A 13,711-nucleotide genomic window follows, 5' to 3' on the forward strand; every position below is an offset into this window, starting at 1 on the left:
CTCACGATTTGAAGTCATGGACTGTGCAACTGTACTGTAACTCAACCTCTATCCATATCTAATTGGTTGTGTGCTGACAACAAGTACAAAATTCATATTGTGCCATGACTGGATCATTTGGAAAAAGCAGTGTCTTGAGTTATGCAAAATAGTTATTTTTGGAAGAAGAGTCAGAGAATAAGTAACAAATATTGATAAAATTCTTTATTCATGCACTGACTGTAATGTTTACTTTGGAGAACTGAGCTTTGCAGGACACAACTTCAAAGGGAATGAAACTGGCACCTCCTATTCAGAATTATTAGTAACCACCAAAGAGACAGCAAATTCATGCTCAGTGCTCACTCAGTGTCTGGGTTTCATTTCAATTTTGATCCAATAACAAATTGACAAGGATTTAAATCACAATGCTGCCAATAAAGTTAATATATAGCTTTTCTTGAAAAGCAAACTCCAAATGAACCATCAACCCAACCCCAGGCCCCTCAGAAGAGTCAGTTGAGTTAACAGACAAATGCAAGCCTATTTATAGCCTTTTTCAAGACTCACTTATGAATAGGGAAGGAAAAACAAAAAGGTCTTCAATTTCCTGCCCTTCTATCCATAATCAGTGTGCTTTATTTAGAAAAGATAGATGAATTTCTAAACCTGTGACCTCCACCAGAAGAAGAGCAAAGGCAGTCAAGTCAATGCCTGGGAACACCACAACTTTCATGCAGCCCCACACCATCCTGATGTCACCTGTTTTTTTCACGGTCAGATGGCCAAAATCCTGGAAATTTATTGCCAACAAAATGGTGGGTGTTCCGACATGCTTAGCCTTTGATTCATGGCAGCAGCTAACAACCCATTTCACCAGAGCAATATCTTTTGGCCTGGTAGATAATGCAGATATCCCATATATAAATATTTTAAAAACACCCATTAAACCCTACACCAGCCATCCACTCGAAACAAGAAAAGTACCCAATTCCAACTCCTCCTGAACCACAGAGCATGCAATTCCACACCCCCCCCACTATACACTAACTCTTACTCTTGAATGTCTGGCACCTGCCTGGGTTATATCAGTTAAGTCAGCATTGCCGGAATGAGCATGGGTGAACGGAGAAGTTTTGAAAAATGAGATTATGAGAAGAATGTTGTTGATGGTAACAGAAATAGTATAGTGTCAGGGTGAAGGCTTTGAAGGGAGGTAAACACTTGTAGGGTTAATGGGAGGAAGGTGAAACTGGGGGTTCAGGGGGTTTTCACAACAAACAGAAATGCTAACCATAGGATAATTAGTAATTATTTTCTAAAACAGTATGCACAATTTCAGCTGTGAATCAGAGCTGGAAATAGCAGAATTAACAAACTTTGAAACATTCAAATCTTAACATATTACATGAATTGCAGCTGTAAAAAGGAAACCTGACTTGACTTTGCCTAACTGTCCGAGACCAAGAAATAACAGTTTGATCGCAGGTACCAATGCCAGATGTGAAGCTGGGATCAGAGGTCTTTGCCAGAAATGCAGAGCTCAGCCCTAGTAGGAGCACAATCACAGTTAGTGACTGTCACTCCTCAGAAGATTCAGGTGGTTCATTTCAAAATCATTATTTCTCATTGGTTTAATTTTACACTATGTAAACAACCACTTCTAGCCTGCTATTTCATCTTGAAATTTCTCTGGAGGGTGCAATCTCCTGTACAATACCCCATGCCTTTCATTCCAACATTCTAATCACTAAATATATGCCCCCTGAAATTCCAGTCCTCAACACTGCATCTTTCATTTAACTCTTTAGCAGCATACCAAAAATAATTTCATCTTTTTACTATTCCATCACACTACTTTCCTCCTTTAATCACACATTTGCTCAACTCACTTAATCCTCTTCCAACATGTCCTCCATATCTGTTCCAATCCCTCCCCAACCTGTATAAATATTTAATTATTGTTGTGCCAACTTAAGTTTTCTTGCCACGGCAATGATATTCAGCTGAGGGAAGAGCCAGGTAGTTTGCCAATCAACAGTGTTGGGTGATAAATGAAAAAACAACAACCAATCATTCTGTTTACACTACACATCAATTTTGGATAATTTTAAAAGAATGTGTAAATGCTAAACTTGAGATTATTTATAAAGTTGCATCAAATAATATCATATAAAGATAAATACATAAATAATTAATGCAGCCTTTCTCAATATGCATCTACTTACCAAATTGATAGTATCGAAGACCTGTACCTCCCCAATTGTTGCACTTCCAGGGTACGCAAGATAGCAATTATCATTATTAATGGAAAGTGCACAAAGTCCTGAAAGTAACAAAACTGGTCTTTATTAAGGAATTTCATAAATGCTTTAGGATTGAATATACATAATAGTACAGAGGCGCAGGGAACATTATACACACTTATGAAATTTATTTTATGAAATAAATAAACTCTAATAAAACAATGCAGCCCAGTTTATATCTATCCAAGACAGTGAAAACCTTATTTATATGGAAAGAACGACCGTCATCACCCTTTTCAATTAAATCACTGCATTCATGAACACCTTCACCGTAGTAATAAAAGTTTCAAAGCTACAAGACAATGCAATAAAACATCAAGTGAACAGTACAATATTGATTTTATATATGGACACTGCTTCATACTTATGTTTGAAGGACTGTCAATATCTAGAATTTTCTTAAAGAAATTCAAGAAAGGACATTAGATTTTCTTTTGAACAAACTAGTTCTTGAAAGGACTCATAAGATGTGTATGTGAATTAGTGTTTACTGGAGACCTGTGCTTGGTTTTCTGACTGAAAGTGTGTTGCTGGAAAAGCGCAGCAGGTCAGGCAGCATCCAAGCAACAGGAGAATTGACGTTTCAGGCATAAGCCCTTCTTTCAGGAATGAGGAAAGTGTGTCCAGCAGGCCTCATTCCTCACTTTCCTCATTCCTGAAGAAGGGCTTATGCCCGAAACGTCGATTCTCCTGTTCCCTGGATGCTGCCTGACCTGCTGCGCTTTTCCAGCAACACATTTTCAGCTCTGATCTCCAGCATCTGCAGTCCTCACTTTCTCCTTGGTTTTCTGGCTGCCAAGCTTCATCAGTTTTGGGTACTTGTGACCAACCTAAAGAAAAAGAACTTCCCAGTTTAGCTCTCCTGTTTCAGGAAAAATTCTTGTGAACCCCAACATTACATCCCCCGCCCCCACCAACTCCCAAAAATACATTATAAACAGTGCTGATATCTGCATGGAACCCAACCAACATGAAAGTACCCAGTACTTTCGAACAGTACCCAGAGGACTTATCAATACTGTGTTTTCTAGAGAAGCCATGTTTGCATATATCCCAGAGAGAACTACATATGCTTAGTGACACCCATCCACACATGCCAGAATACCATAACTAGAGCTGGTTTGAACGTTTCACACCTTATCCCTTTGTCCTCAAAAACGAACCAAGAAATGTTTTTTTTTCCCCCAAAGTGAATTGCTGTGCAGAGGGAAACCTGTTTTTTACCCTTTTCCTGGTGCAAGAGCGTGTTCATGTGTACATTGAGGTATTTAGAAGGATAAATATTTATGCTTTCATAATTCAAATTCTGTTAATTAACTTGATATTTTTACCAATTAACCTCATTTCCAAAATAAATTATCACTTAGATCTTTTTATTCTAAACAGTATGTAGATAAAATATCTAACTAGTCATATTGGTAATTGGACAAAACATTTAAATTTATTTTATGGTCATGGTATAGTTGACTAAAGAGAAATACAGTGCCTGCCTTCAAGTCATGGCCATAACAACAGTGATAGTCTTCCCAAATCCATAGACTATCTGCTTTGTTTTGGATCAGTATACAGAAATAAAGTAAATTAACATCTCAGGTCAATAACCCTTCATCTGAATTGTTTTGACAAAAGGTCATCAATATGAAACATTAACTCTGTGGCCCCCCCAAAGATGCAACCTGACCTGCTGAGTTATCCCAAAACTTCTGTTATTTCAGCTTTGCTTTGTATTTATTTTGCTAACTACAAACTGCGCATGGATTGGAGCTCATCATGAATATATGAAGTTGTCAGTGTTGTTCAATTAGGAGTGATTTGATGTACTTTATGAAAGTAATATTTTAGATGATCAGACAAGTAGGATTGTAATGATGTCTGGTTAGGAATACAGATTTAATTGATAATAAAGCAGCCTAACTAATTAGGACAGCTAAATATTGAAAAAATTTAAAGATAAAGATTCATGCAAGAGTTAAGAGTTAAACACATCCTGCAGCTATCAGAAAAAGTCAGAAAGGTCCACTCTGAAATTCAGATAGGGGATAAATAGACAAAGTCTTTTTCCTGGGGTGGGGGAGTCCGGATCTAGAAGACGTAGGTTTAGACAGACGTAGGTTTAGGGAGAGGAAGATATAAGAGGGACCTTCATGCAGAGGGTAGTAGTTGGGATATCTGGTCAGCATGGACAAGTTAGACCGAAGGATCCACAGTCTGTTTCTGTGCTGTACATCTCTATGACTCTAGAGGAGGATATGGCGTGCAAACACATAGGCTTTTAATCAAGCACAGACAACAAAAAGGTATGAACAACAGTTTAAGCACTGAAGGGAAAAACTGGAAAGAGCCTTAGCAACATCATACCTAGGCATGAAAATGACATGAAAAAGACTAATACTGGAACCATACAACTGCTAGATCTTTTCTAATCAACCTATTCAAAGATATTGTTACATACCTCTGGGGCAGATGGGACACAAATCTGCATAAGAGCCCTCACCCATCCAATTTGTTTTTACCCTATTTCTCTGATCAACCTGTTCAGTTGTTATTACACACACCTGGAGCAGGTGGGACTTGAACTCAGGCCTGCTAGACCAGGGGTAGGAACACTACCACTGCACAAGGGGGTCAATCCAACAAATAGCAAAAGATTCTCATCACACATACACCATTAGAAACCAGCACAAAAGGCAAAGAAATGAAACAGCTTTAGCGATACAACCTTATCAAAGCTTGAAAGGAATATGGGAGAGATGAAAGGAATTATCCATACATGATTATAAAGCAAAGCAAATATGGGGAATAGATAAAACCTCTCAACTTAATTAAGGAATCTTTCTGAAACTGGCAAGAACTATTTGAGGGGTAACAAAAGTAAAGCAGGAGGAATCCAAAATAACAAATCACTGAAATTTCAGAAATATTACAAATGTGCAGATTTTACTTCTCAAAAAGTTTATATTTTATTGTTCACCCCTAATTCCCTATATTCACTGGGAAAATATATCTTTTCTCGCTCAAGATTTTAAGGTATAACTTTAAATGATAACTTTAAATAACATGGTTAAGGCTTACTAAAATTAAACAGGCTATTTGGAGAAAGGTAACATTCTTTTTCCCCTGTGGGACAATGTAAATTGTATAACCACAAACCTGAGCATTTGGCAGATTGATTAACTTGAACTCAGTGAAAAGATGTTATTAAGGAAATACTCAATCTAAATTAGCTGCAAATAAAAATGAAAAAGCTACCAATCACTTCAGGTAAATAGTATTTTCCACATAGTATCAGTGTGTACTGGACACTATTTTTAGTTAAATAAGCTCATTCTGCCTTCACCTGGCTGTAAGGGAAAGCTGGTACATAAAGTCACTGCCCCAATTCTTGAGATAATAACCAAAATGTATTGTAAGAATTACCTGTGGGGTTTGGAGGAGTTTCTCGGATCGTATGCAGTACTTTCATATCTCTGATATTGTGAATATATAAACTCTCTTCCAGGCATACTATCAATCTCTACATGAGAGAAAACAAGTCAATATTGGCCTCAGAGAACCACAACAGCATACTGATATCACAAAACAAAGAACTATATCACTAATGGATTGGAATTCAATGATTGAAGAATTATGGAGGAAATGTTCACATTTTGTAAGCTATAAAGGTCTTGCAGCTTTATGGGTTTAAGCACTGAAAGTCTGCCCTCTACAGGTGGAAGGATTTCAAACAAAATTCCAAACTTTCTTTTTAACTCAATGGCACCACAAAATACTCCTAATGCCAATAAAATGTTCTTACTAAGCACTTAAAATGTCAGCGTGCTGAATATAGTCAAGCCACTGTCAAAATGCCACCTGAACACAAACTGTTCCAACAAATGTCCCACAGATTAAATTTTGGTTGCAGAAGGTCCTCGGTTCTGTTTGGATTGGATCTATCAATAGTATAAACTGTGGCAAAAAGTTGCAGCCACACCACACAATAGTGTAACTTCACACCACACAATAGTGTAACTTTAAAAGTGTAACAAACTTGAAAGAGACAGTAGCCAAAGAATGCAAATTTAAGGTAACTGGCAAGAAGAGAATTATGTAGTGAATTGCAAGGATCTTAGAACACACAGTCTGAAAGAGCGGTGGATACAGACTTGATCATAACTTTCAAAAGGGAATTGGATGAATGTCTGGAAAAGAACAAATTGATGGGAAAACAGCAACATGTGGGACTTATTCAACAGCTCTTTCAAAGATATGGCCCAGTATGATAAGACAAATGGGCTTCTTCTGTGCTGTTTCATCCAATAATTAAAATAAGACCGCATTTTGATCTGATACTCAAAAACACAATCACATCTCTTTCTTTACATTTAAAGATTCCCTGGTAATCTATCAAAAATTAGCAAATTAATTATATCAGTTACATTGTAAACAAGAATTATTCATGTTCATGTGTTAAATTGTATATCAATTTGTATTAATTGTAAACAGGCAATTGGCACTATGGTGGATTCTCTCTGCCCATATATGTATATAGAAGCAATGTTTAAGTCTCTTTAGCTATGGAGGTGTGTCATAATTTCAAAACATTAAAACATATTTTACATCGGAGCTGGCTAAAAGATCCCTAAAAGTTAGTTGAAGATGCATGATACGTAAAAGTATGCCTCTTTCATTAGAAGCTTTTGAGTGGATTAAGACCAGGCTCCAGTTCTATCCTTCACCACATAGCTATCCAAATACGAACATTGATGCACCAATGTCCAACCATTGGCACTTACTTCACAATCTCCGACGGAGAAAAATAACACTTTACATGACCTCGGAAAATCTGGAATGCATGCATTTAATGAAAACAAAGACTGCATTGAAGAATTCTGTCTCTCGGTTCCGGTGATGATTCAATTAGATTACAATTTGGTAGGTCATCCATTTTGCTAGGAGTAATAGTAAAAAGTTGCAGCATGCTGCTATGCAGAGGGACCCAGGTGTCCGTGAGCATGAATCACAGAAGGTTGGTCTGCAGGTACAAGTAATTAGGAAGGCAAATGAAATTTTGTCCTTCATTGCTAAAGGGATTGAGTTTAAAAGCAGGGAGATTATTTTGCAGCTGTACAAGATGCTGGTGAGGCCATATCTGGAATAAGGTTTGCGGTTTTGGTCTCCTTACTTGAGAAGGCACTAAACGGAGTGCAGAGGAGGTTCACAAGGTTGATTCTGGAGTTGAGGAGGTTGGTTTATGAGGAAAGACTGAGCAGACTGGGATTATATCCATTGGAATTTAGAAGAATGAGAGAGGATTGTATAGAAACATAAAATTATGAAGGGAATAGATAAGATAGATGTAGAGATGAAGTTTCCATTGGCAGGTGAAACTAGGACAAGAGGGCGTAGCCTCAAGATTAGAGGGAATAGGACCAAATTGAGAAGGAATTTCTTCATCCAGAAGGTTGTAAATTTAAGGAATTCCTTGCTCAGTGAAATAATTGACACTACTCCAGTAAACAGCTTTAAAGCTAAGATTGATTTTTTTTAAACCATAATGGAATTAAGGGATACAGTAAGAATGTAGGTTAGTGGAGCTGAATCCACGAAAAGATCATCCATGGTCTTACTGAATGGAGGTGCAGGCTGAAAGGGCCAGATGGCCGACTCTTGCACCTAGTTCTTATGTTCAATCTTAAAATCTCCATGATACATTATTATTGCCAAACATCTATTACACAGATCATTGCAGTATACATATACACCCAAAAAATACAGATGTAGGAAAGATAAAAAAATGCTCTGGTCTGGCAACGTCTGTAAAAGGAGAGAAAGTGTTAATGCTTCAAGTGTGCAATCTTTCATAGCTGGAAAACATTAGAAACTGTTTTGAGCAAATTAAAAGGAGGGAATAAACAAATACTCTGATGGAGTAGAGGGCAGGAGAGAGTAAATGGCAACAAAGCGTTCATGTTGCAAGGCCAAAGGGAGTGATAATGGGACAGGTAACATGAGAACAAGGAGCTGAAATAGGCCACAAAGCCCCGAAACATGCTCTGTCATAAAATAAGATCAAGGCTGATCTGACTTTGACCTTCACTTACTCGTCTATTGCCCATAACTCTCGACTCGCCATTAGATCAAATATTTATCTCTCTCAGCTTTGAATATATGCAATGGCTTAGCCCCTGTTGTTCTCCAGGGTTAAAGAAACTCCGAATTTCACAATCCTAAGAAATTCCTCCTCATCTCCCACTTTAGATGGTGTAGCGCACCCTTCTTCAGAATATAAGCCAATTCTGGATTCCCCCTTGCAGGGATAATAACCTCTGCATCCATCCTTTTAACAGGAATCAGGGGCTAACTCTCCACTGGTTTTTGAATCATACCTGGCATGTAGGAATATACCAGTGGTTGTTCAAAATCATCTCTGTAGGTTAGTGTCCAATGCCTAAACACCTTCAGCTACTTTTTCAATGACCATAAGATCAGATGTGGGGATATTCACTGATGATTGCCCAATGTTAAGCATTATTCATAGCTCTTCAGATTCCAAAGTAGTCCACGTTCAAATGCACCAAGACCGAGACTATACCCCTGTTTGGGATGATAAGTGGCAAGGAACATTTGTATGACACAAATACCAGGCAATGAAATTGTCCAACAAAAGAACCTGTCCACCATTCCACAATCTTAAATAGTGCTACCATCACTGAAACCTTCACTAACACAGTCTGGGGATTCCCATCAATCAGAAAGGAAACTAGACTAGACTCACCATATAAATGCAGTAGCCACAAGAGCAGGTCAAACGCCATGAAATACTACAGCGAGCAACTTCCTTCCTGATCAGCTCGCTTCCCTCCCCCCCCCCCCCCTTCGCTTCACTCCCCCCCCAAGCCCACACACTCTGTCAAGAGTGTGATGAAACACCAGTGACTATTAACACCTAAAAGGACATGGGTGAGATATAAGGGAACATCAGTACCTGCAAATTTTCTCCAAGCCACTCACCATTCTGACTTGGAAATACATAATTCCTTCAAAGATTTTGGTCCAAATCCTTGAATTTCCTCCCTAATGACATTGTGAATCCACCTTGAACACGCATACCACAGCAGTTCACAACTTCAAGAGTAATTAGGGGCGAACAATAAAATCCCAGCCTGCAACATCAACATCCCTCAAGTGAATTTTTAAAAAATTTCCATCAACTTGTTTGTTTCACTAAGCCCACCTTTCATTCTTCTAAATTTCAAATGAGAGTATGGTAACCTGGTCAAACTTTTATCATAAAACAAGCCTTCATCGCAGAAAGCAACCTAGTGATCCTTGTCTGAATTGCTTCAATTGAATGTACATTTTTCCTTAAGCAGGTGGTACGTTACTTGCAGTCCCATCAAGTCCTGCAGTTATAGCAAAAGGGTCAATTAGACTCAAAACGTCAGCTCTTTTCTCTCCTTACAGATGCTGCCAGACCTGCTGAGATTTTCCAGCATTTTCTCTTTTGGTTTCAGATTCCAGCATCTGCAGTAATTTGCTTTTATATAGCAAAACATCCTTAGTTTCATACTTCATCTCCCTTGCCTTCCTAAATATTTGCAAAGGATGGGCCGACAGATGGTGAGAATTATAGCATCGTGAATAATAGTTGCCTAAGTGGGTTGATTAGAAAATATATAGCAGCTACCTGAAAACAAAGGGAAAGAATAATAAACAAAGAAAGAGGAAACAAATTTGGGCAGAGATTATGACCTTTGCCGAGTGAATTCATTGTGGAATCCAAAATGACCAAAAGATGAGGTGCCTTTAGATTAGATTAGATTCTTCGGCCCAATAAGTCCACACCGTCCCTCCGAAGAGAAACCCACCCAAACCCATTCCCCTACCCTATATTTACCCCTGACTAATGCACCTAACACTGTGGGCAATTTAGCATGGCAAATTCACCTGACCTGCACATCTTTGGATTGTGGGAGGAAACCCACACAGACACAGGGAGAATGTGCAAACTCCACACAGACAGGCAGGAATCGAACCCAGGTGCTGTGAGGCAGCAGTGTTAACCACTGAGCCACCATGCCACTTTAGAATGTTGAAAGGACAGAGTAGGATGCATTCGATGCAGATTTCTGGAAGTGGCAGAAATAATGGAAGATAGTTGGTGTGGATAAGAACAACAGGAACCCTGACATGCTTTTACCAGAGGTGGAAGGGGCAAGTGCATTAAATGGAACCAACAGTCTAGAACTCCATCAATCATGGAACAGCGTACATTTCAGTTAAGGAAAAGACATTTCAGAAGCATTGAGATAGTGGGCAAGTTGTTGGAGGGAATCCTGAGGGATTTGGAAAGGCAAGGACTGATTAAGGATAGTGAACATGGCTTTGTGCGTGGGAAATCATGTCTCACAAACTTGATTGAGTTTTTTGAAGAAGTAACAAAGAGGATTGATGAGGACAGAGCAGTAGATGTGATCTATATGGACTTCAGTAAGGCGTTCGACAAGGTTCCCCATTGGAGACTGATTAGCAAGGTTAGATCTCATGGAATAGAGGGAGGATTAGCCATTTGGATACAGAACTGGTTCAAAAGGTAGAAGACAGAGGATGGTGGTGGAGGGTTGTTTTTCAGACTGGAGGCCTGTAACCAGTGAAGTGCCACAAGGATCAGTGTTGGGTCCTCTACTTTTTGTCATTTACATAAATGATTTGGATGTGAGCATAACAGGTACAGTTAGTAAGTTTGCAGATGACACCAAAATTGGAGGTGTAGTGGACAGCGAAGAGGACTACCTCAGATTACAACAGGATCTGGACCAGATGTGCCAAAGGGCTGCAAAGTGGCAGATAGAGTTTAATTCAGATAAATACGAGGTGCTGCATTTTGGGAAAGCAAATCTTAGCAGGACTTATACACTTAATGATAAGGTCCTAGGGAGTGTTGCTGAACAAAGAGACCTTGGAGTGCAGGTTCATAGCTCCTTGAAAGTGGAGTCGCAGGTAGATAGGATAGTGAAGAAGGCATTTGGTATGCTTTCCTTTATTGGTCAGAGTATTGAGTACAGGAGTTGGGAGGTCATGTTGTGACTGTACAGGACATTGGTTAGGCCACTGTTGGAATATTGCGTGCAATTCTGGTCTCCTTCCTATCGGAAAGATGTTGTGAAACTAGAAAGGGTTCAAAAAAGATTTACAAGGATGTTGCCAGGGTTGGAAGAGTTGAGCTATATGGAGAGGCTGAGCAGGCTGGGGCTGTTTTCCCTGGAGCATCGGAGGCTGAGAGGTGATCTTACAGAGGTTTACAAAATTATGAGGGGCATTGTTAGGATAAATAGACAAAGTCTTTTCCCTGGGGTCAGGGAGTCCAGAACTGGAGGGCATAGGTTTAGGGCGAGAGGGGAAAAGATATAAAAGAGACCTAAGGGGCAACTTTTTCACGCAGAGGGTAGTACGTGTATGGAATGAGCTGCCAGAGGAAGTGGTGAAGGCTGGTGCAATTGCAACATTTAAGAGGCATTTGGATGGCTATATGAATAGGAAGGGTTTGGAGGGATATGGGCTAAGTGCTGGCAGGTGGAACTAGATTGGGTTGGGATCTCTCGTCAGCATGGACGGTTGGACCGAAGGATGTGTTTCCATGCTGTACATCTCTATGACTCTATGTAAGGTTACACCACCGTAGCCGGCGGGGGGAATTTAGCAAAATGGAATAAAGTCCTTACAGACAGTAGAATGTGAGGAAGTGTAGTCACTGTAGCTTTGACTCAGTGGTCTTATAATGAATATTGGTTTGCTGGACTATGTGAAGGTGAAAAAGAATGGAAATTAGAAGAATAGTTGAAAAAGTTTTCCAATTTAGGGTGAGAATTAGAAGTGACATAATACAGTCACTGACTTATCAAATAAAAAGTCAAGGGAATCTGCCCATGTAGAACTCAAACAAGAAATGTTCCATGTACCTATATAATAAGACAGGCATAGTTACCATTCATATGAATTGCCACAGCAACATCTTTTCTTTGGAGGAAGGGAGTAGTATTGAAAGAGATGGGAGTGCAATTGAAAGATGCTTTTCAGTCTAAACAATTAGCCAGGCAGGTGGTGGTGGTATTGGATGGAGACTGGTTGGACCTTTGTAACTGAAAGAAGCAGACAGCGCTTAGCCCATGCACACCAGCAAGTTTGATGATAATGTTAAAGTTGTACCTGAGAGAACAATGTGCCAAAAATATTAAAAGGTGAGAGCCCAAGCTTTTTGCTTGTAAGTTATTAACTTTGATCAGAGCCCGAGAGATGGCTCATCAGCTGACAACTCGGCTAGGTGTGACCTACAAGGTTTTATGGCACAATTTGAGTACTTAACAATGGTGAATTTTCCTAGCTCCATACAAATAGTTTCTCATACATTAAAAAATGCAGCAAAACATTCAGGAACATTTCAATAGGCTGCATGGATGGGAAGGACTAGTGGTGGGCAGAATCAGTAGAGGAAAAAAGGTTAGACACACCAACAATTGGGTACAGACAGAAATGCAGTGGGGACAATACTTGCACAAGTTTTATTAGGAATTAATATGAAAGATATCATAATTGTGCCACCGACCTTTACGGTCAAAACTAGAAGGACCGAGAAGCATACAAGCCTGAACAAGCTCAAGTATAACATGGTGTGTTAACAAAATTGTGTCACATTTAAAGGACATGTACACTTTTGTATGAGTTTAGTAATATTGTTAAATTTCATTGAGACCTTTGGTTCCTTAAGCCCTACTACTACCCAGATAGCTTTGAAAAATTATATCACAGATCCTTACCTGTCTATTTAGCTTGACTGCCAAGATTGTATTAGAATAGCTGTAGTTGCAGATCTCAGTTCCTTTCTTAAAGTGACAAACCTTCAACTTTCTGGGTGCTTTAAGGCTCACAATAGCTACTAGACTGCTGGAAAACAGTCGTTCCACAATACAAACATCTTCTGTGTCAGCTGTAAACAAACAGAAAAAAGTTACATTCATTCAACACCTGCAAAGAAATTCTAAATATTCCTGAATGTAAACTTTGACGAGGAGACATTTAACCAAAGCTCACTCAGCTAAACTAATCCATTACTCATAATTGTATTTCAATTAATAAACAAAAGTTTTATTTATCGGAAGGTGTTAGTTAGTTAAAACGCCAGAGTTGTGTAGTTTATAATACAGAGAAACCTCGATTATCCGGATATTGGATTATCCAAAGGGGATCTTAAGTCCTGATAGAAACATTACATCAGAGCTGTTTCAACCTTGATCGCATCTTTTCTTTACAGGTACAATGATTAAAAATGAACTGGGCTCACTGAAATGCTGCCGAGAATAGTCCTGGACAATCCGGGCACCGTCTCAAAATGACCGACCTCTCACCCCCTCTCTCTCTCTCTCCCCACACTTTCCCTGGAGTTCTAC

General features: G+C 39.1%; 1 protein-coding gene across 1 annotated transcript in view; it reads right to left on the bottom strand.

Annotated features, from left to right (window-relative positions):
• Positions 1–13,711, bottom strand: part of wipi2 (WD repeat domain, phosphoinositide interacting 2) — a 74,841-nt gene that overhangs the window by 27,953 nt on the left and 33,177 nt on the right. Inside the window, exons 3-5 of the mRNA XM_043711917.2 lie at positions 13,082–13,251; positions 5,703–5,799; positions 2,208–2,305 (exon numbers count right to left, since the gene is read on the bottom strand). Coding sequence (XP_043567852.1) covers positions 2,208–2,305; positions 5,703–5,799; positions 13,082–13,251 — 365 coding nt within the window. The remainder of the gene's footprint in view (positions 1–2,207; positions 2,306–5,702; positions 5,800–13,081; positions 13,252–13,711) is intronic.

This window comes from Chiloscyllium plagiosum, unplaced genomic scaffold (genome assembly GCF_037043375.1).
Source record: "Chiloscyllium plagiosum isolate Xiang-an unplaced genomic scaffold, Cpla_swu_hap1 HiC_scaffold_20, whole genome shotgun sequence".
In the NCBI taxonomy this organism is placed as follows: domain Eukaryota; kingdom Metazoa; phylum Chordata; class Chondrichthyes; order Orectolobiformes; family Hemiscylliidae; genus Chiloscyllium; species Chiloscyllium plagiosum.